The 23,353-nt window shown below is 43.1% G+C and overlaps 1 protein-coding gene across 1 annotated transcript in view; it reads left to right on the forward strand.

Moving 5' to 3' along the window:
- Window positions 1-23,353, forward strand: part of ATP8A2 (ATPase phospholipid transporting 8A2) — a 460,059-nt gene that overhangs the window by 86,703 nt on the left and 350,003 nt on the right. The window contains exons 5-13 of the mRNA XM_054973360.1: window positions 2,619-2,664; window positions 3,459-3,499; window positions 5,417-5,490; window positions 7,605-7,674; window positions 9,494-9,621; window positions 10,259-10,370; window positions 12,116-12,281; window positions 19,384-19,511; window positions 21,743-21,820. Coding sequence (XP_054829335.1) covers window positions 2,619-2,664; window positions 3,459-3,499; window positions 5,417-5,490; window positions 7,605-7,674; window positions 9,494-9,621; window positions 10,259-10,370; window positions 12,116-12,281; window positions 19,384-19,511; window positions 21,743-21,820 — 843 coding nt within the window. The remainder of the gene's footprint in view (window positions 1-2,618; window positions 2,665-3,458; window positions 3,500-5,416; window positions 5,491-7,604; window positions 7,675-9,493; window positions 9,622-10,258; window positions 10,371-12,115; window positions 12,282-19,383; window positions 19,512-21,742; window positions 21,821-23,353) is intronic.

Raw genomic sequence — 23,353 nt, forward strand, 5'->3', positions numbered from 1 at the left:
CAGCCCGTTTATGGTATCATTACAAACTTCTAGCAGTTTAAGTGACCAGCAAGGCAAAACTAAGTTGTGCTGTGAAAGTGTCACTTTATTAGCTGACATGGGGGGTGGGGGGGCTAGAGAGTGGTCTGAAGGCACATTCTGTAATTGTATTGCTGACGCTAAGCAACCTGATATGCCCGTACTATAAGCTGTCCTGAAAGGTGGGAATCTGGGAATCACAGTTAAACATTTCTGTGGAGGAAGAGAAGGGCAGAGGTGCAACAAACAATAAATCTGTTTGTACTGGTGCAAATGAGGAATTCATAGGATTCCGGCTCTGCCTATAACAGTGCTGTGAGGTTTGCATGTCCAGCATTTTTTGGCAAGAGAGTCGCCTTTCTTAAGAGCTACATCCTTGGAGCAGAAATGCAAATGCTTTCTTGCAAGGCTCCACTGTTGCCTACTCCATTCACTGTATGCATTCATTAGTTCCTGCCTCCCCACCTCTTCCAACTATAACTCTTTGTATTATTGGACACCACTCTTAAAATTCCCTTGAATTTTGGGAATGGCATATGGGGCTTCTTTGCAAAGAAAGTCTTGAAGAAACTGATGTGTGGGCAAAAGCTCTCCAGGGACCCCTTTGGATCTTGGCCTAATTCATTTGCCATTTACTTGCAAACAAAACCTCTTGACTTTGCCTTTAAGGCCTGACCTTTATTGAACATTAGTGAAGTGATGTCACTGAAGAAATCTGTCCTTTGGGATGTTTCTGCTAAGGGCTCCGCTATGTCTGCACAGCCTTGGAGTTACCGGCACCATCTTATATATTTTTTTTTTGCCTCTGAAATGCATTGGCAGAGTGTGTTAAGTTTGTTTCAGATCTTCTTCCTCAGTTCTGTGGTTTGAAGAGCTGAACTGGGAAATGTTTTTCACGCTAAACAAATAATGAGAAATGATCCACAGTGCTCCCATAGGTTAACTGTGGACTTAGGACCTGGGGGATGACATTCAGATCCAAACGTCTTAGGGTAAAACTACACATTACAAAGGATATCAGTTAACAGATTTCCAAAAGCTTTCTTATATATTAATGAGGAGAGGGTGGTTGATCCAACCCTCACTGGATCACTGCTGTGGTGCTGGATCAGGGCAGAGTTAACCTCTTCCCACCCCCGTACCATTTTCCTCATTGCAATTAATCTCTGCCCTTTTAGGTACTATCCCCTTTTCCCTACTGTGACTAGATGGGGGAGAGGCAGGTTGCTGGAGGGAGGGGCAAAAGAGGAAAAGGGTGAAACCTCTATGATTTGGTGCGCCATCTCTGATCCAGATTGTACACACTCTTCCCCCCATCTGTGTAATATTAAAGAAAATATTTGGAGATCTGATCATGGATCTCCCATGTAACATCTCGTTTGACTCTAGTTCTCATCTGTAAAACTGCAGTATTAATGACCTATCTCATAAGGTTGTCTTGTGGATAAATATAAAATAAGGATTGGAAAGCACTATGCATGCTGAAAGGGATATAGGGAAAGAGATGCAAAGTTTTAACAATACTCAACCTCTCACTCCATTGAGCAAAGTTTCAAGCTTTTCTCCAACCTAAGGAGGCTTCCTCCAACTTAAGCGGCCTTTGCTGTTGGGGGAAGAGCCACTTAAGTTGGAGAAAAGATCCTTGGAGGATGGCTGGATCCACTCAATTGTCATCTTTCAGTTTTCAGTGCTAACAGAGCTCACTTGCTTCACCCTATTGCCTTTGGAGGCAGGCTGAAAGCTGATTCTCACTTTGCATTTTATGTTCTTGCATAGCCAGCCAAGTGCCAAATGCGTGACCCTCTCATAAAGATTCAAGGGCATGTTTCTAAAATTAGATGTAAAATACCTGGAAGCAGTGGTTTGATCTTTTGCCAGTTACTAACGCCAAAAATTACCATTATTTTCTCATTCCCTATGTGTAATATAATATGGGGACAATAATGCCAAGCTGGATCACGAGGACTATGGAAACAATATAAAGCAGTTTGAGTGCTTAGAAGATGTGTTATATTAAATGTGAAGATGCACTGAATGTGCTTTTGCTAAGCATTCAAGGTTGCTTTCAAGGGTGGCCATCTCCTAGGTGGCCTTAGGTGATTGCCTAGGGGGCCAGTGGTGAAGGGGCAACAACTAACCTAGCCTCTTGCTGCCCAGCCTCCCACCTGAGGTTTCAGGGTCTGCCTGGGAGGCGTCCTCAGCCTCACTGAGCAGCCAGCAGAGAACCTACTCCCTCCTTCCATCTTTATGTTTGGTGAGTCCATTCTGGCACCTGGCCCAGCCCTGCTTCTCCTTCCCTCTGCCGTGCCTTGTCTTGCCTGATTGTGGTGGTGGGAGAGTAAGGAGTAGGCAGGGGCTTCCTACCACTCTGCACTGCACGGGGTAAGGAGGACGGGTACCTTGGGCTGTCCCTGGTTGCTTTATTTAATTTTGTTGCAAGTGCCAAGATTCTGTCTATTGTACATAGAAGGAAATGGCCTGCCTGTAAAAATAACCAGTTGAACCTTTCTTGTCTTTTTGTCTTCCTGCTTGGCTGTAACCTATTGGCATAACAAGCACTTATCCCGAATCTATCTAAACCTTCTTTTGTTTTCTTGTAGAAAAGACACAAAGCGGACAGTACGGTGAACAAAAAGAAAACAGTTGGTAAAGGCATATTTTAATTTCCTTTAAAAATTTAACAAGAAATAAAATACCTAACGATAGAATAATTATTTTTAGTTTGGGTATTGAAAAATTAGGAATATATGTGTTCCTTAAAAACCTTTCTTGACTTGTGTTAACGTTAATGAAAGATAAACTATACAGTAAATACCCAGTTCTTTCAGTGGTAGTGATTAGTTATGAGTGGAGGTCATCCTTTGTCTCATCATCATAAAGATGTGTTTCCTACCACTTCACTAAGCAAAATGTGAAGCCTTCCTCCAGCGTAAGGAGCTTTCCTTCCACTTTATAGGCTTTTCCTCCCCTGAAAGACCCACATTTTGAAGGAAGGCCCCACAGGTTGGAGGAAGGTCCTCCAGCCTAAGGTAGGATGCCACCCACTGAATACTAGGGTGGAGTCATTGAAATGTGTTGTGGGGTTATTAACCTCATTAGCTGAACTAAGGGACATGTGTTCCATTGGCAAAAGAAGCCCTGCATTTATTGCTTCTGTTTATTTGTTCCCTTGTCATGGGTGAAGATGGCTAATTTGATTCTGAATTAATAAAGTGAGAAATTATTGCTCCTGCTAGTAGATATGCAGCTTCATACAACTAATTCGCACTGGTACAAACAGGCATCAGTTGTGTTGTGGGAATCAGAAACACTGAGAGGGGGGCACTGTACTTGTCTTTCAGCGAAACCAGTTGCCAACCGGTAGTGTAGAGTAAACAGAACATGTTCATGTTTTGATAATCATCTTGGGAAAAGTTAAAGACAGTTTTCTTGTTTTTCAGTTTTAAGAAATGGGATGTGGCAAAATATTATGTGGAAAGAGGTAAGAACTATTTCAAAACATGTCCTGGGAATTTGTTACTTTTTGAGGTAGTTTTGATGGTCTTTGGAGGTGGGGTATCAAAATGGATGATGGATATTCTCAGTTGCCACATCGTTTAAGAGCATTCTACTGTATCTTAGGATCTGTTGTATTTTTTTCCCTTCTCCAGTCCCAAGCTAATATTGATTAATAATGCAGATATTCATCTTTGGTAGTATTTATTTGTTTAATCCTTTTATTAAAATATTTATGTCTTGCCTTTCCCTAATCAAAGGTGGCTCAATGTGGCTTACAAACAGCATCTGCCAAAAAGGGCACAGCACAAAACCAATGAAAAACCAAGACATTAAAATGTCAGTGACAACATCGTATCCCGCAGTTACCAAATGCCTGAGAAAATTAACCTTCAGGCAACACAGAATAGCTTCCTAAACCACACTGCTTTACAAAGCGTCCTAAAACGTGCCTTTTGGGAGGCTGTTCTAATGGGGAAGAGGCTATTGCTGAAAATTTCTGATTAGGCTGCAGTCAGATGTTGTAGCATTTAGACAAAGGAATGGACTGGAGAAATTTGTGGATGATCCAAGTTGTTGTACAGGTTCATATCAGGGGAGATGTCTTTGCTGGCAGAAGTAGAGAGAGAGAGAGCGAGAGCAGGGGCCACATATAATGAGGCTTCTGGATATATTCAGGCAACTTTAGAATAGCTCTAATTTCTACTCTGACAAGCAATTAATAATGTATATCCTTCAGCCTTTTGCAAAAGAGTGTCACCAAACCATTCCATGAAGCTGATTATATAAAATGCCATTTACACAGCAGCAAGGAAGTAATAAAAATCTTGCAAGCCAAGAAGGATGATGCCACGGCTACTATTCTCCTCTTAGCTCATCTTTTTCCTTTTTATCTTATTCTTCAGTGAAGACAATTAGAAATGCACAGAATAGAAACATTTCATTTAGTTTCATTCATTCATTCATTCTGTAGGGCTATCCATGTAACAGTATGCAAATTTGTAAGACTCAATAAGAGATTTTGCAAATGAATGTGTTGATAACGATGGATGAGAAAGAAGACTTAAACTGCCTTAGCCAGCGAAAAATCTTTTAGAAAAGAAAATATGCTCCAAAATCTCAAATCAAACTGAATTTGCAAGTATAAAGAGCTTCTGTGGTAGCTTTGTCAGACAACTGACCAGTTATAAAAATGCTTGTCAGAAAAGCGGAACGGGACTTTATTTGTTCAGACCACTTAAATGTCATCGAAGTCCATTGTGTTTCAGCAGATTAATTTGTTCTTAGATTTGCAGTCTGACATGCTGTGGCAGTGTACAGTGGAAAGTTTGTAAAAATGCAAGAGGGATGTGAGGGATACTTACTGAATGCCCCCCAAAGTCGTGGGTCACTAGGTATATAATGCGATTCTCCTGCATACTTGCCACTGCAAACACCATAATGCAGTTGCCACGTCAGGAGTAAATCATTCAGACCCTGTCGTTGGCGCTGGAGTGGCACCACCCTTAGAAACTTTGTTCCTCAGGACAAAGAACAGGAAAAAGCGGAGTTGGATAAGCAGTTCCATGCTCAAACTGTTCCTACATTGACACACAGGCACACCCTGTCTCTCTCCACCTTTCCCCTCCATGTGCTGGATCTTTTTTTTCAGAGAATACCTCTTCTAATGTAATTGCATCAGTGTCCACTCCACTGCTTTTCGTCATACAGCCCAGTAAGGGGTATGGAAGTATCATACCTTTGCAATGAACGATCACAAAAACTGAATATCTGCTAAGACGCATCTTTGTTTTTCCTCTCTGGGTTTGGAAGACTGACTGATTTAACAGTGTGGGCGGATTCATTCTCTCTCTGATAATTTTCTTCTTTTCCTGCTGCTGCACTCCTGCCCCTGAATCACCAGGTGGCAGTGGGAGATATTGTCAAGGTCACCAATGGGCAACACCTCCCAGCAGACATGACCATTTTATCTACCAGGTCAGATATACTAAATGGGTGTGCAGTGACGGTTCTGCTAAACTGAGGCTGTGGAGAAAGATACCATGGTTATTTTAAGAACATTTCCACCTCATTTTTTTTTGTTAAAAACGCACAATGTCTTGCAAATAAAATGAAAATAGCAAATTAAATGTATTAGATGCCATTCCCCTCATAGTAGCATAGGTCACATACAGGCCTCTCTAGATACCTAGCTTTTCATTGCAAAAATGGCTTTGCTGCACTACTGCATGTTCAATAGAGTAAAAGCAAGCCCGCTTCTGAAACGGGAGTGCCTTTTTACTGTATTTACTGTAGTGAGCACTGTCATACTTTGGACTTGACTTAAGATGCACAATCAAAAAGGTTGGCAATTGTTGCTCTAAAATCTCCTGGGCTACATGCAATGTCACAGGTGAAATATGTATTGTACATTTCAGGCTTGGTGATTTTACTTTTGTTATTTCAAGTTCTGTCCTGATTCCTGAAGCAGAGAGCCAGTTTGATGTACTGGCTAAGAGTGGCAGGACTCTAATCTGGAGAACTGGGTTTGATTCCCCACTCCTCCGCTTGAAGCCAGCTGGGTGACTTCGGGTCAGTGACAGCTTCTCGGAGCTGTCTCAGCCCCACCCACCTCACAGGGTGATTGTTGTGAGGATAATAATAACATACTTTGTAAACCGCTCTGAGTGGGCATTAAGTTATCCTGAAGGGCATTATATAAATTGAATGTTGTTGATGTTGTTGTTGTTATATATACAACACAATAAAATATTTATTGAATCCTAAGGACACTTTCCTGGGGGTTAGTAAATAACACGGAACATTTCTAATGACTTGCTTAGCATTGCTCTCATAACCTATCAGTACACATTTAAAAATAAATTCAAAACACAACAGCACAAAAATCATAAAGCCAAATCTCCAGGAACGGCAGAGCATGTTTCTCAATTAATCCTCTGTACATTACGAGACTGATCTGTGACTTCTCATGCCAGTTCCTCATTTCACAAAAATCATTTCTTCAGCTTTAACACATTTACAAAAAGTATATGAGGTCCAGCCGAGATGTTTTAACAAGATGATGTGCGCAGAGAGAAATTTTCCAGACCACTATCACTTAATTTTCAGAATGGACGACTTTTACTTGAGAAGGAGCCACATCAATAAGCTTGCAGATTTAGTTCTTCAAATTTTATTGGAAACAGCCCCCTCCAAAGTGTTTCTTTGTAAAGGGAGAAGGGATGAACTGCAATTGAGACAACTGTGGGAGAGGCTGATTGTGGCTCCTTCATCTGGCAATACACGTGCCCCAGTCTTGAATATCCCTTCCTGCCAGAAACGATGGAATCTGTAGTTTTCTCCTTTTCCTGAATTGACTCAGGAGGCAGTCCCTTTATCCCAGAAAATGGAAATATAGGAGTTATATTGCTTTTTAATTGAGCTACCTGCCACTTAACTCCTGTCATTTACCTCCCCCCTTCCTTGCAACTGCTAGTATGTCTTGAAACGGGATGCAGGAGGAATTGTAAGGAACGGGAGTACCCATTTGGCAATTGATGTGTTATTTTCTCCAAGTGTACAGCAGGGGATGTTAAAAAAAATTTTTCCGCCAGGTTGAGCCTGAGAGGATTACTGTCTCCCACACTACTGAGGTATATGTTGTGTGAACTGAGCCCGATACCCCTTTTCACTTTTTCTGCTGGCTTGGGTTGCTTTCAGTAACATTGCATCATTCTTAACGCAAAACGTTATAGAGATGTTTATGTTTTTACAGCAAAAGCCTCAGTTCACCAGAGCCTGCATGCTCTGAATATGGTGTGTTTCTGGTTTTGGCGATCAAGTATTCGTTGTCTTAATTTGTTTTGTCTGTGTGCACATTAAAAAGAACTTTGGCTAGCAAAACCCTTGTGGTACAAAAATAAACTTTAAATTCAATTAATAGCTTGTGAGTGGGAAAAAAATCAATTATCCTGTTGTTTTGGAAATCTGGTGTACATTTATTGTTAATTCTTTCATTCGGCAGTCTTCCTTTTACAATAATCTCTTAAAGCATAGCGCAAAAGAATTGTGTGGCTGATATATATATATATATATATATATTTCTTTTATAGTGAACCTCAGGCAATGTGCTATATTGAAACATCTAATCTTGATGGGGAGACTAATCTTAAAATTCGGCAGGTAAATACTAATTATTTTCTTTCCATTTTTGAAAGCCTTTGAGATGGCAGCTAGGTGGCTGGGACAGGCGTGCAGGTTCTGGTGGGGGGGGGTCTCTGGTGCCGCTGGAGCACGGTTGGCCAGGGCCTCACTTGCAGGCTCTGGCCAGGTGGTCTCTGGGGCATGGCCTGCCAGTGCGCCTGCAGCACCTGGCCCATCCTGGCCCTCAGGCTCTTCCTCTGAACCCTCCGGGTCTGAATCACTGGCCTGGCCAGAGGGGGTCCCGGCAGAACCGGCAGGGTGTAAATTCTATGGCCCACACCAGCTAGCAGCCTTGGTGCCCCATTTTGGACCAAATACAGTATCCAAACCAGACAGTTCGACAAGAGTCAAGTCCCAGTCTAACTTGCCGTTGGGACACTTGCCGTTGGGAACACATTCCAAGTGTTCTACACCCCAACTTGGTGCAGGGATGTGGCACAGGTTAAGGAGGGGTTTCAGCCTTCTGGGTTGTTTTTTCTGAACTGAAATGACCACCGGGGGTGGGGGGCGGGTTGGAGGAGTTTGTCCTGCTCTGAGACTGCACATGTACTGACTGCAGCAAGTGGAGCCCCAGAGCAGGGCAAACGGGCTACCCACAGCTGTTTCAGCTTGGGAAAATGGCATAGGAGGGAAAGTTGAAGCCCCTCCTCCTCCCATGCTGGCTTTCCGAGTTGAATCAGGCCCTAGGACCCTTCGGACCATTAATTTCCCAATAGCTCATATGACTGCAAGTTAGATTGTGGGAACCCCAGTCAAACTTGTGTCAAATGTATTGTCTAGTTTGATTAGAATCCCATAGGAAAGGTTCTTAGACCTGAAGACTGGCTGTACGTAAGGCCTGATAGAATTCTGTCCAACTGCAGGGTTTCAGGTGCCTATCTGATAATTTCCACTGTGTTCAATTCACAGCAGCTCAAGCATGACTTGTATTGAGAGATCCATTAAATGAGCAAAGACCCTGAATCAATCAAAGGTTATGTGAAAACTACAGACTACTTGATCTCAGTTCTTGGATTTTGATTCTTAAATCGAGGAAGTTCTTTTTGTGGCCTTGAATTCTTGTATTGTTTACCATCCAAGAGGGATGTACATTCATTTAGAAACAATCCCAAATGAAGACAGGTGTTTTATGGTCCAATTCCATTAGATCAATGCTTGCTGAACAATCTAGATTAAAAATGGATGAGGTTCCAATGAGTGTACTTAGGTACAGTATCCATGTTTATGTATAGTGTGTCCTTCTTCCATATGGACTGTGCCGGCTTGGATAAACATATAATTCCCATAATCTGCCATAGGGACAAATGCGGAATGTGGAATTGGCGGATAGGAGGATAGATCCTTTGCATGACAAAGATCTAGAGGAGTTAGCCATGTTAGTCTGTAGTAGCAAAATAGTAAAGAGTCCAGTAGCACCTTTAAGATTAACCAACTTTATTGTAGCATAAGTTTTCGAGAGCCACAGCTGTCTTCGTCAGATACATGACGAAGAGAGCTGTGGCTCTTGAAAGTTTATGCTACAATAAAGTTTGCTTGCCAAAGGTTCTGGGTTTTGTTGCCAGCTTCTCTAGATCTTTTATCTCACGTAGTTTGTGTTCCTGAGATCTTGAATAGCTGCGGCCAGTTAAGGCAGAATAAGAGGGAGCTACATGGACCAGTATTCTGATTCAGCTTGATGTTATTATTACATGCTCACCACAGCAATAGGCTCTTCCGTGAGGCATGACAAGAAACAAACCCAAATGAAGACAGGTCTTTTATGGATGAATAATGATTTGATGGCCGTGGTTCTTTGCAGGGCTTGACACAGACTGCTAGTCTCCAATCGAGGGAAGAGATAATTAAAGTATCTGGGAGGATAGAGTGTGAAGGGCCCAACCGCCATCTTTATGACTTCACTGGAAACCTGCGCTTAGATGGCCAAAGGTATTTATTTGATACCAATAACTACTGTTGCCACTCTTTCAAAAAATGTGCTCGAGTTTTATTCTGGCATACTAGAGCAATATATTAACACAAGCGGGGGGAGGGGGGGGCTCTTGCAAGTTTCTTCAGAGGCAGATGATGGCTGAGGCCTGTGTAAGGCTAACTAATAAGTTCATGGCAGAGGCGGCATTTGAACCAAGTGCAGGTCATTTTCTTAGTCTGTATACTGCATCACCTCCCGTCTGAATGTCACTCTGCAAAGCGCCATGTGTACCTAATAGTGCAAATCTTTCCATTTGTTCATTCATTAACTTTTCCACTGAATTCATTAAACGCTTGTTTTACTGCTGGGTAATTCTGGGTTCAGGTAGCTGGCTCAGCCTTCCATCCTTCTGAGGTTGGTAAAATGAATACCCAGTTTTCTGGGGGTAAAGTGTAGACGACTGGGGAAGGCAATGGCAAACCACCCCGTAACAAAAAGTCTGCCAAGAAAATGCGACGTCCCCCCATTGGGTCAGTAATGACTTGGTGCTTGCACAGGAGACTACCTTTACCTTTAATGCTTACTTATTTTAAATTTTCAGGACATATTTTTTGTAAGATTACATTTTAACGTTACGGCTTTCTTGCTTTTCAGTCCGGTTCCAGTTGGACCTGATCAGATCTTACTAAGAGGTGCACAGATAAGAAACACACAGTGGGTTTTAGGAATAGTTGTCTACACAGGACATGATACGAAACTTATGCAGGTGAAGTAGCTTTTTTATTGACAGTATTTATTTATTCATTTACTTCCATTTATAGTCCCCCTTGTTTGCTAAGACCTAAGGCGGATCTCACAGTTAAGAACAATATAAAACATAATGGCCAATAGTGAATAAATTTAGATTGCAAAATTAGGAACAGTTTAATGCATACAATATAACAGTATAATCTGAATATGGGGCTGAATTGCAAAAGTGGAGAATAATGCAATAAAAACAGTGTAATATATACAAGAAACAAAGCAATGAAAAGTGCCTAATTTTCACAGACTTGAACTACAACCTTATTTCCTAGTATAAAAATGCCCTTAACACTTAAGTTTGTTTGTTTCAGTGGGAAGTCCAGCATTTGTTTCCGTTTCAGTGAGGACATGGCTTTTCAACTAGCCTTGGTTGCTATGTCTTTAACGTTGACTCGATATGCAGGAATTAGCAGGGAAAACATTTCATTGCACAGAAAGAAGAGCTACTGCTTGCTAATTGCTACAGATCAGTCTTCTGCTAAAGGTGCATCTCCAGTGGCCAAGTCTGCAGTCCTGCTGAAGAGTGAAGATTAAAAGATGACCCTTTACTCTTCATTACATCAGTCTTTGGTGATGAGAGTAGACCCTAACAAAGGCTTCTGGGAGAATTGAGGGGGATCAGGCATGCTAGTTTCAAATCTCTGCCGCCAAAGTGGAAGAGGACCCAATCTTGAGCAAAACTCCACCCCAAACATGATTCCTCATGCAGTGAAGTATATAAGTAAGGTTGCCATCTCTTTTTTTCCAGGCAGGGCTCCTGTGACTTTTAGGGGAAAAAAATGACAGGCAGAACTTCAAATTACGAAGTTGTTGCTAGAGACAGTGATGGGGAAAATTTCACCTGCTCAGTTTCTGGATGCCGTGCATGATTAAAAACTCAAGAGCTCTGCCAGGGAAAAAAATGGGCAGTACACTTACTTGTTAGCGCTGCAGGCATCTATATGATAAAATGTTCTGTAAGCATCTGCTATTTAAAAAAAAATCCACCAGGGGGATGGCCAATCCTACGGTCATCGTTGGCAGCTATTTTAAAATACACGTCATCTTTATTTCCCTTGTCTTTCTACCTATGCCTGTGAAGTGCTAGACCAATCACTGTTCAGAATTGGTCTCAGTGACATTGCCACCTGTAGTAGCAGTGCACTTGTATGGGAAGTAGACACAGAACATTCTGTTGATGCAGATAAACTCGCATCGGATGTAAGATATGGCACAGCAACAAAGTTGTGATGCAGAATAGACACTGGTTGGGCTGAGGGCATGAAGGGGCACAAAGGTGATGGGGGCGAGGCTGGGGTTGATGTTATGGTGGGTACAGGCTGCTGTCAAAAACAGTAGCCCTACCCATGTAGTCCTGTGCAAAATTACTCTAGTCAAAGCCCATTAATTTCAATAGGCTTAGACTACAATAATTCTGCATAGGATTGTACTGTCTGTCTTGCTTCCATTACAAATAATGTCCAGTTATATTGGGGATAAGGACATGTCCTGTGAATTGCTAGAGATTACACGGAAGAGAAAGATTAAAATTTCCTGTTTTCAGCCGTGAATTTGCTATAATGTCTAGTTCCCGCTTCAGGATTTCAGTACAAAGCAGCTGCTTCTTTCCCTTATTATGAGTTTGGCTAATGATGTTTATTTATTTAAAAGAATTCCAAAGCCTGTGTGTCTCCCTAAAATTGTGCTTACATTGTTGCTTCTTTGCAGAATTCAACCAAAGCTCCCTTGAAGAGATCAAATGTGGAAAAAGTGACCAATATGCAGATTCTTATTTTGTTTTGCATTCTCCTTGTCATGGCTCTTGTGAGTTCTGTGGGTGCCTTATTATGGAACAGAACCCATGGCAAAGTTGTTTGGTACCTTGGCTCAAATGGTAAGCAAGACTATGGTGTATGATGCTATTATTCACTTGTTAGAGATGCATTGCCAAAAACAGGGAAGAGACTAGGTAAAGACAGTGAGCTTAGAAACAAGAGTAGGTGTCCTAAAAGATGTTTTATAGAGGCTCTTCATGGGAAGAGCCTCTACAAGAAGACCAGTAATGGCAGACAACCTTGCCTGAAAGACAGCTTGCCTGCTACTGCCAGGGCTTTTTTTCAGCTGGAACGAGGTGGAATGGAGTTCCGGCACCTCTAGAAAATGGTCACATGGCCGGTGGCCCTGCCCCCTGATCGCCAGACAGAGGGGAGTTTAGATTGCCCTCCGCACCAGTGCATGGAGGGCAGTCTAAACTCCCCTCTGTCTGGAGATCAGGGGACAGGGCCACTGGCCATGTGACCATTTTTGACAAGGGCGATTTAAACTTTTAAAAACTCCCCCCTTGTTCCAGCTGACCCAAAGTGATGTCATTGTGCGGTCCTGAGTTCCACCACCTCTTTTCCCAGAAAAAAAGCCCTGGCTACTGCCCATCTGATGCTACAGTCCTCAGCTACAGTGTGTAGCAGGACACACGTTCAGTCAATGCGGGCTGAGAACAGAAACTCAAAAAGACCTGCCCTGTGCCCTGTCAGGTTGAGAGCTTGCTTCAGAATCCTCTGCAATATTGCAAATGTTCCGTGGCAGACACTTAGAGTTTTCGTTGGAAGACAAGACAATATGGAAAAGCCTTCCATGATGGTGGAAAGTTTGAAAACTGTTGCACCACAGATTTCCCTCCTCCAACTAAGGCCTGTAGTGAAATGAACCCACAACCGGGATGCTGGATTCATCATTTTATGGGTCACAGTGTTCAGAGAGTGTAGAATCACTGATGCTTCTCGGCAGATCCAATTGAAGCCTCTGCTTCAGTCTCCAGGAAGGGAATGGGGCTCCTCGTCTTCTTAGTGGCTGCCTGGGGTTCCTGTTACCTTCATGATGCCCTGACATGTTGGGGTGCTGCTGCCCCAGATATGAAGCTTGTGAGGCATGATTACAGGTTGACTGAAAAACAGCGGTGGATAAAAGCTTTCCCTGCTTTTCCAAAGTGGGCTGCTGGACAAGTGCCTGGCCAACTCCGCTCCCGTTCTGCAGTGTAATTGATAAGGTCTGTTATAAATGTTCTGACAACAGGGTTTTGTGGATATTACTGATTACATTTTATAGCAAATGACACTGTAGGTGGATTTCTGGATGCTGTCGCATGAGGCAGACGTGTGAACAACAAATGCATGCCTCTCAAACAGTGTGATGAATGTCTTGTCTGGTAGCCTTATCTGTTGTGAGCTCTTTCCCTCTGCTGTTGATTCAGATACATTTGCCAATTGTGTAGGCATGTTGATAAAGCTCTAATCTCCTTGGAGGACAACAGCAGCTCTCCTAGGAGACTTATAGAGCACTAGAAATATCCCATCTTGAACTGGTTTCAATTATAGCTTCTGGACAGAACACTCTTTTCCAGCCTAATGGTGCCTTGTTGCTAATTTTTCTTTCACTTAAAAATAGGCCTGCCAGAATTAGAACAAGAACCAAAAAAAAAGTTGGATGGTAAATTTACTAAAAATGGCATGGGGAGAAATTTAGAGGGAGGCAATGATGAAGGGGCTGCCAGGAGAACAAATGGAAAGCTGCTTGTGTCCTGAACGGTCTGTGATCAGGTTATCTGAAAGACTACTTTGTCCCAGGCGGACCTGTCAGACTGCTGAGATCTTTCCTGGAGGGGCTACTCCAGATGTCCCCCCCCCCCATTGCCTTGGAGCGTATGGTGACTGCAGATAGAAATGTTTCTCCCAAAAAACCACCACCCTCCCAAATTGTGACTTTGCCTGCAGAGGATAAACACACACTCACCTCTATGTTTCCCCTGGAAGAGGCGAACAACAGCCTTGATTAGGGGAAAGGATCAACAGCATGCTCCTTTCCCATCCATAGCAAGGGCGCAGCATAGGGTGCAGATGGGAAAGGGGATAGTGGCTGTAATTTTCCCATCCTAAGGGTTACTTGTGTGTGTGCATGTGGCCCTTCTCCTTTGCATGAAAGAGAAAGAGGAGGAAAGGTCCTGCAATAGCTTTAAAGGAAAGGATAAGGAGATGATTACAGCAGCACCGAAGGGGGGGATGTGCAATTGGCTATTGCGAGCCTCATAAAATGCCTGATACCTGATTGGATCAACATTATCCTATAGTAGAAAAGTCCCTCCCCTCATTTCCAGTAATCAGGAGTTGCCCGTAAAGAAGCAGGAACAGCTAGGGAGGAGAGAGGGCGCCCCAACTGGTCCATTATGCTTCTGCCCTTAAACGCACATTGTTTTCTTTGGGAAGATCTTACCTCCAAACATTACAGCTCAGAGAAAGTTAATGGTACTTTAAAGTTGATAGGGCCAAAGTTTCGCAGATCATCTGGGAATTGGGGCACACCTCTCCTCTTTTTGCTCCTGCTGCCTCGGGTGGAGAGAGGCTTCAAAATATTTTGTTTTAAAAGGACACGATTATTGGTTGCACTGATATGATAATAGTATTCCCCGTGTTTTATGGAAAAAAATAATCCTTGACTTTCCATCCCTAGTAGAGAGCTACTTTTCACTGCTTGGATAGTGGCTGGTCACTCCTCCTGAGTGAACATGGGCCCGCCCCAGTTGTAGGGAACAGGTTAAAACTGTTTTATTTGCTTTGGGTGGTTCTTTTTGAGGACTCCTTGCTAAGTTATTGCTGCTTCTGGCTTTTTTAATGGAATTGGGCTTCCGTATTACATCTGGGAAAATTTGATTTGCAGTCAAGGAAAATGTTGGGTTTCAAAACCTCTTTCTATTATTAGATTTACAAAGCTATGTGCTAGCAATCTTTATTGGATTGAGTTTGTAATTATCATAGCTTAAATGGTTTGCTATGTCCTTACTGTTTTACAATTTGGGCTCTGTAGTAAAGTAAAATGATTTGATTTCACATGTTCTTAAGATGTTATCAGTTCTGTTGCTATCCGTAGTATTTGATTTCTCTGATTTAGTTTCCAGTTTAATTTTAGTTTTCTCTGTGTTTGTTATTTTTGTGGATTTAATATTCGGGGGGGGGCCTTATTACAGGCCCTGGGACCTTATTATAAGGTGAGATAAAAGTTTTTAAAACTTGAACAAATGTGGGTGGGACTAGATGAAAAAGTTAAAAATACAGGCTTCCCAACATTGCCATGTTTGCCTTGTATTACTAATGTGGGCATGGCATTTACAGGGGCAAATTAGTGGGAAGAAAGAGCTGAAGTCTTCCTTTGTTAGACAGTTTACCCCAAATCTCCTTTCCTTGGCCATTTGTCCCCCCAGGCCAGCTCTGATACTGGAAATAAGCCTGTCAACAAAGAAAAATAGTTTGGAAGCTATTATGAGGGAGTGGAAGGAAAGCTATTAGCTGCATTGGTGGCCCTGATGGCAGCAGGAAGGCAGTGTATAAATCTTGCAAAGAAAGAAAGAAATTCACTCCCCCATACTGACTTTTCCCTTCAAATCACCATATCACTTCCCAGTTAGCCAGCAAACATATAGGAGAAATACCAGTTTGCCGAGGTAACATGGATTTCCACTCTGTAATCTGCCTATAGGTGCATATTGATCTGTAATCTCTCATAAATCAGGAGTATTGCTGCTAAAATTAACTAAGATTTGTTGATGTAAAACTGAAATTGTAATAGAACTATGTTTTGGACCACCTGTTTGAACAGTATCTTAACTGGAATCAGCCCCTTGGCATTTTGCCTACATGATCAAAGGGCAACATTGAGTCTCTGTACACAAGACATCTGCCTGGGGTTCCCAGGTGCCCATCGGTGACAGGCAAACTCCTTGCCTGCTGATCTACAAGTGATCGGTGGGAGGTGGCAAGCCCCCTGGAGGTCACCTGCCACCTGCAGGTAGAAACTGCCAGGCCTTAAAATAAAAGTTTTCAAAGATAGAGCAGTGGGAGATCGCTGTGGGGGAGGAACTCTGCAATTCCACCCAGAGTGGTGGTGGTGGGGTGGTGGTGGTTAAAGGCTTGGGCCCATAAACTACACTAGAAAAATGCTTCTAACCTAATTTTGCTTGTATTTTCAACCTTCCTCTCCACAGCGATCCCAAGTGACTCTTTTAAAACTACAGTTCCCAGGAAACATTGCGCTACCCGATACTTGAAGAACATGTGCCAGATGTCTTGTTTAGAGAGACTCTGAGAGCCAAACTACAAGTGACACCTGACACAGGTTGGACACTTGTCAGCTTCCCTCAAGTTTTGATGGGAAATGTAGGCGTTCTGGTCTTGCAGCTTGGCTCTCCATTTAATTGAAGTTTACAGAGCAGCAGTCTATGGGAGGGAGAACATGCGGTCAGGAGGGGAGTGCAGGCATTGGACTCTCACCGGGCGCCCCCCTTCCCCTCTACTGAGTGTGTGTGGGGGCGGGTTCTGTAAACTTCAATTAAATGGAGAGCCAAGCTGTAAGACCAGGACACCTACATTTCCCATCAAACCTTGAGGTAAGCTGACAAGTGTCCAACCTGTGTCGGGCGTCACTTGTAGCCTGGCTCTGAGGCAGCAGAGAATCAGAAGCAAGAGAGAAAGCCTGGGCTCTTAGCAGTTTTCAGGGGTTACATGTACTTGTTGTCAAGTTCAACACAACAATTAACACTTTGCAAATTAAAATTGTTACATAAATGCTAGGCAGTAGACATAGAATAAGACAATACCAGAAAATGATTTATATGTTTGAATGTACTTTCAAAAAACAGCTACGAAGTTCTGTTTTTTTTTTAAATCCTGGGGAAGAAAGAGCAAATGCCACATCAGGTTTCTCAAAATGAAAACTGGTTCATGCTGATCTCAGAGTCTGCTTGGATCAGCTTCTTTGACCTTTGCTGTGCCCCCAGTGGTTGGTGAATGTTGGCTCTCTGACTGTATAAAGTTCAGAAGTGTTTAGGTTCAGGAATTCTCTTTAGCAAAGTCAGAGTGCTGGACCCTTTGGGAAATATCTGGACTCAAACTGAAAAGATATCAAAGGTGTTTCTATCAGGCTTCTGACCCTTTTCTTCTCCTCCTTTTGCCTTTTCCGGAACTCTCATGTCAAGCTGTGTCTATATTTCACTACATGAGGATTATGAAGTTAGTAACTTCAAACCACCATTGATCTTTGATACTCAAAAACCTGTTCTTACACTTAGAAAATATGACATATGGGGCAAGTGCCTAATTTGATTCAGGCTGTGTTCAGCTTTGCTGTGATAGGCTTCTCTATTACCACTGTTGTCATGTTGAGACAAGGGACTAGGAAGAGGTATTACGTTACAGTGAGTGTACAAAAGGAGTGAGGCTGTGCAGAATTTCCGTTCAGAAAATAATTCAGGACAAAGAGCTGGTTTTAGGTGCAAAATGTTACACAACTCCTCTTCTTTAATCTTTTTTGTGTGATGTTTGCTTCCTATTTGCCACTCCTTCATTTCCAAATTTGCAACTCTGGTATCAGTTTTTTCAAATGAGGGATCTCTTCCTGAGGCAATCCCAGCCAATCAGGAATTATGGGAGGAGCATGATGATGCCACAAGGACCAATGAGAGTGAGGACTTTACTTCCTGCTGTCATACACAGAGAAATACCCATTTTGTAGATTGCCCCATTTTGTAGATACTTTCTGAGCCATCACTAAAATGACACTTGTGTTTTGTGTCCCCCACTTTTGTTGAACATTAACACTCATGTTTAAATGCCAGTAGGCCCAGATGTACTTCGTGAATTCCCCAGTATGTATTTCCCTACTTTTCAGACATATCCAAATGAACGCTAATAACTTTTAGTGTCTATGTGTTTTTGCCAGTGTCTATGTGTTTTTTAAAAAAATTAACAAAAATTATCAAATTTATGGCATTGTTTATTGAAATGTCCTTGATATTGACTGTGCTAATCTTACACAATGTAATCCACCTTGAGTCTCAGTGAGAAAGGCATAAATGACATACATAAAAATAAATAAAATACATAATAAATGTAGGATGTTCACTGTAACACAATCCATGTATTGTGGCAACTCTGGGGAGTGGTATATCCAGGGCTTTTTTTCAGCGGGAACATGGTGGAACGGAGTTCCAGCACCTCTTAAAAATGGTCACATCGCCAGTGGCCCTGCCCCCTGATCTCCAGACAAAGAGGAATTTAGATTGCCCTCCGCGCTGCCATTTTTTTCAGTGCTGAAGATGGTATGAAAGAGCCATTGTTGTCCATAGCATGTTACCATTGTTATCAAGTTATACAATTTTTTTTCCAGAATTTGTAGCATTTCAAAAACTGGCAAAGCCTTTTTGATCAAGGATGGCAGCAGGGCAAAAGAGACATGTGGTGTGTACAACAAGATCAGTGGTACTTCTGCCATACACTGTTGTCTCCAGCCTAGAGAAAACATTTAGTGCTTCTGCAGTCCCAAGTTATGTTGGCTTCAGTGTGTTTGTGTTCTGTTTTTTACACAGTATAAATCCCAACTGATTCAACACATCTATTTCCTCACTTAGTGCCATGTGGGTTTCTACACTCTTTTGTGTATTCTTGATTCAGAAATTTATTGCTAAAAAAAATTGAGGGATTTAGTCTCTTTGAAATAGGGGCTTCTGGCAATAGCCATCCTTGGGAGCTGAGAATTTTCCAAGAGACAGTCCATTCAGAATCATCTCTGCCTTCCTCTGCCCAACCCAGCCAGGCTTCCTCTTGAGGTTGCATTTCCTTCAGACATTGCAGTACTCTTGGTAACCCCATCACTTAGGAACTTCAGTCTTGCTGGTTCAACAGTGGGCGTTCGTTTAGCTACTACTTCAGTGCAGCGTTGAGTTTAGTTACTGTCTCCTTCTCATCCTGAAGTGATCCTCTAACCCATTTGGATGCTCACATGGAGCTATCTGGTCTCTTTTTACAATTTATGTCATGCCTTTACAGTAAAGTCTAAGAAAAGATGCTTGTTTTCATGTTCCTCTGCTAAAGTCTAAACAGCTGTTGGAGAGTGTGGTTCAATACTCCAAAGGGCTCGCCCCTCTAGTGACTCTCTGTTGTCCACGTTTCCCACAGAAGCGCTGTCAGTCAACTTTGGATACAATCTGCTCACCTTCATAATCTTGTACAACAACCTCATTCCCATCAGTCTGCTGGTGACTCTGGAAGTAGTGAAGTTTACTCAGGCTCTTTTTATAAACTGGGTGAGTACAGAGAACTTAATGGGAGTGACAATCGAAGAATGCTAGAAAGGCGGCAGCAGAGCTAAGCTGTAAATATGCAACGTTCTTCTGGTTGCTGATCACAGTTATGGGGTTTTTTTTTCCTTTTGAGGTCAGTTTTTAATATGGTTAAAAAAATTCTTCCATGTGCACAGTTAATTCAAGTTTTTTTAATCCAGGGAGAGACCCAAGTTGATCAAAGCTGATTTCTATGTATAGAAATAAGACACGGCACAGTGCTCCTTAGAATGTACGATTTCTAACTACAGGTGTAACAACTGTATGTTTGAGCCTTCCATCAATTTCCCATACATGATAGCTAACACATATAGGATAAAGTTTCCAGCTTAATTTTTTTTCCTGACAAGCAAACATCTCATGTGCAAAATAGCTTTTGATATGGCTGAGTATCCAGACATGAGATTCTCCACCTGCATCCCTTCTACATGCTTGACTCAACCCTCATTGCCTTGTGATCCCACAGTTGTATATCATGTTTTTACCTATGCCTCTCTATATCTGCTGAATGAGAACATACTTTATGCATCTGATGAAGTGGGCTGTAGTCAACCAAAGCTTATACCATCATAATTCTGTCAGGCTTTGGCATGGGCATGGCGGCACAGAGCACTGGTGGGCCTGAACCTACAGCTCCCAGGCACGGACAGGGACAGCACAGGTTCCAGCTCTGTGGAAGGCGGGGAGATATACATCACCCTTGCTCCCTCTCTAGCACTCGCAGGCTTGCTTAACCTGTCAGAGTCTCTGCAGCCTCCTCTTAGTCCCAGCCTTCCAAGGCTTCCACCCTCCTTGCCGCCGCCGCCGCCTCCTCGCTCGCTCTTTCTTCTCTCCTTCATCTCTCTAGCTCTTCCTCCTTCCATCCTCTCACTCTCCTAACCTCCTCTTCGCTCCTACACAACCCACCCCTCCCTCTGGGTGGACTTCCCTTATATCCTTTCACCCATTCCTGGCTCCACCTGCCAGCCACGCCCCCCAGCACTCTAACCACGGCCCAGGCTGTCCTAGGCAGCCACACCTGGTGTTGCTCTGCTGGCTGCTCTGGCCAGCCACACCTGTGCCTCCTTTGCTGGCTGCTGGGCTCTCTTTGCTGATTGCCTCAGGTAGTCCCACCCGAGACTGCCTTGCTCCCAGCCTCACCTCGCCCTTGCTATTCCCTTCTACCCTGCTTGCAGGTTGGGACGTGGCCCTGTGCTGCCCTTGCTGCCTTTCCTCTCCTGCCTGTGAGGTTGCTTGGCTGGCTAGCTGTCCCTGCTTCCTGTGCCTTCTTCCTCTGGTCTGGTCCCCTCCTGGCTGTTCTCACTCTCCCTGCCTGGGCTCTTAGCCTCCCACCGGAGGGTGGGGCTAGCTGGCTTCCACCTGCCCTGTTGACCCTCTGTGGCTTGGGTGCTTCTTTTCCCCCCTCTGTTGCTAGCCTGTTCGGGACCTGGGTGACTGTCAGGGCAGCTGGGTAGCTGTCTCCCAGCTGCCTCCTGTCCCCTCCTCCCAGTAAGTCTGGGGCTGAGCCTCAGACCCTGGGCAAATTCTATACGAGGCTATAAGACTCTATTTAAAAAAAAGCTTTTATACTACTGCTGTTTGGTTTTGAAAGCCCCATGAAAGAAATAATTCCATTTCATTGTCAATATTTAGACTTGTTGTGCTCTTTGTACCCTTTTATGAGTACACAATATTTATATGTAATTAACATAGAATGTTCCTCTGCCCGGATTCCATTCAATATTGCCCTGGGATAGCCTACACCCAGCTCAGAGCCATAATAGGTAGCATTGTGCAGACATCAGAACCTGGTCCAGACGAGGCAGCAGCTCCCATCAGCCAGCCCAGCTTCACTGGGAAAGGGTGAAGGTACATGGGTGGTGTCAGGCCCGTGTGACTAATGGGATTGGATGGAACCTGCTAAAACCACATGAATGGTTTCCCTGATTCTGTGCATGGTGTGTTTGTCACCTCTTGTTGATGGTGATGGGTTGGGGACTGTACATTGCCCATGAAACAATGTTTTAACCTCAGTTTTCCCATAACTGGTGAGGATTATTCATAGCAGTGGCTTGACGATCAGTAAAATAAGTCTTGTTCTGCTTTTTGTGCTCTAGTGGTACTGAAATAATTGGGGCAAACTGGATTGGAACATGCCATGAAAACTACCACAGATTAAACACAGTTCTTTCTGCGTGCTTTCTCCCTTCTTTCAGGACATAGATATGTATTATAATGAAACAGACACACCTGCAATGGCCAGAACGTCAAATCTTAATGAGGAACTTGGCCAGGTGAGGTTGTGAGAATGTGCTGGTTTTTTTGGAGAGCTTGCATGGAAAGGGATTAAGGAGTCCAGAACTTGGTTGTTCTGCTTTTGCTGTCTGTGAATGTGCTTGAGGTGTCAGGGAGGCCAGCTCTGAAGCTGCAGATTGATCCCACCCCACAGCAGTGAACCTCAAGATCCCATTTTCTCAATTCACGTAGGCATATCTTCTAAAGCAGTGGTCCTCAACTTTTTGAGCCTATGGGCACCTTTGGAATTCTGACACAGAGTGGTGGTCACAATCACAAAATGGGAGGTGGAACCACACAAAAACCGCAGAGAAAGTCCAAGCACAGTGAAGAAGAGGGATTATTATTATTATTATTATTATTAGTAGTAGTAGTAGTAGTAGTAGTCGTAGTCGTAGTAGTAGTAGTAGTAGTAGTATCATCATCATCATCATCAATATCATCATCTTTATTGTTATCGTTAATCATTATCATTATTATTATTTAAACAATACACTGGTAAAGATGTGTGAGAGACGGAACAAAACCAACACTGTGGTGGCAGTTGCCACCGACACATTATTTTAATGTCCATTCAGAAGTCATGCTGGGCAAGAATCCCACCTGGCCCCAGCCATTTTCTGAAAACACTTGCTAAACACCAGGTAAGGTGTCAGTAGATACCATGGCGCCCACGGGCACCACGTTTGGGACTGTTGCTCTAAATTGTAGTGGAAGTTTGCTCAGTAGGGGAATGCTTAATACAATACGGCACTAATGCCTCTTAGCTCCTTGTGTGGCATTTACGTGCTCCTGTAAACAATGTCATATATCCTAAACTCTTCCTATTCAGTTGAAATCTCCACTGAAGAGAAGCTTCATGTTTGCAGCTGTTCTTTGATACACTTTGGTCACCTGTGAATAAAAATTCCGCTTTTGAACCACAGTACAAGGCGAAAACCATTGGTCTGTGGTAGTACATGTGCTTTGCAAGAAGATATCAGTTTCAGTTCCCATCATTTTCACTTAAAGGAGCTCAAGTGAGCGTAATGGGAATGACATTGGCTCAAGAACCTGGGAAGTCCGCTGCCTGTTGCTTCAGACAGTACTGGGCTATATGAACCATTGATATTGCTTGGTTTAAAGCAGATTTACATTGCCTCTATCTTATCTGTCTGCCATTTGATCTCCTAACCTTGAAGTTGATACTTGAGCAGATGAATCTGCCTTACAGGTTCAAGTCAGACCCTTGGTCTATCGAGGTTAGTATTGTCTCCTCTGACTCCCAGCTGCAGTCCAGGGTCTCAATCTGAAGTCTCCTGTATCTCCTGCTACTTAATTCTCCCAACTGGAGATGTTAGGGGTTGAACCTGGAACCTTCTGCATGCAAAGTAGATGGCCTGCCATTAAGCCCTTCCTTTCCGCATTAGGACGTGGCCTCTCCTACAAACGTGCTGTGATGTTGCCATTAGGAGAACCATTATTTGTAGATGACGTTGGCACAATCAAAAAAAAAAGGAAGTGAAATATAGTTTTAGTGCATAATAAATGCA

The sequence above is a fragment of the Eublepharis macularius genome, chromosome 3 (genome assembly GCF_028583425.1).
Source record: "Eublepharis macularius isolate TG4126 chromosome 3, MPM_Emac_v1.0, whole genome shotgun sequence".
In the NCBI taxonomy this organism is placed as follows: domain Eukaryota; kingdom Metazoa; phylum Chordata; class Lepidosauria; order Squamata; family Eublepharidae; genus Eublepharis; species Eublepharis macularius.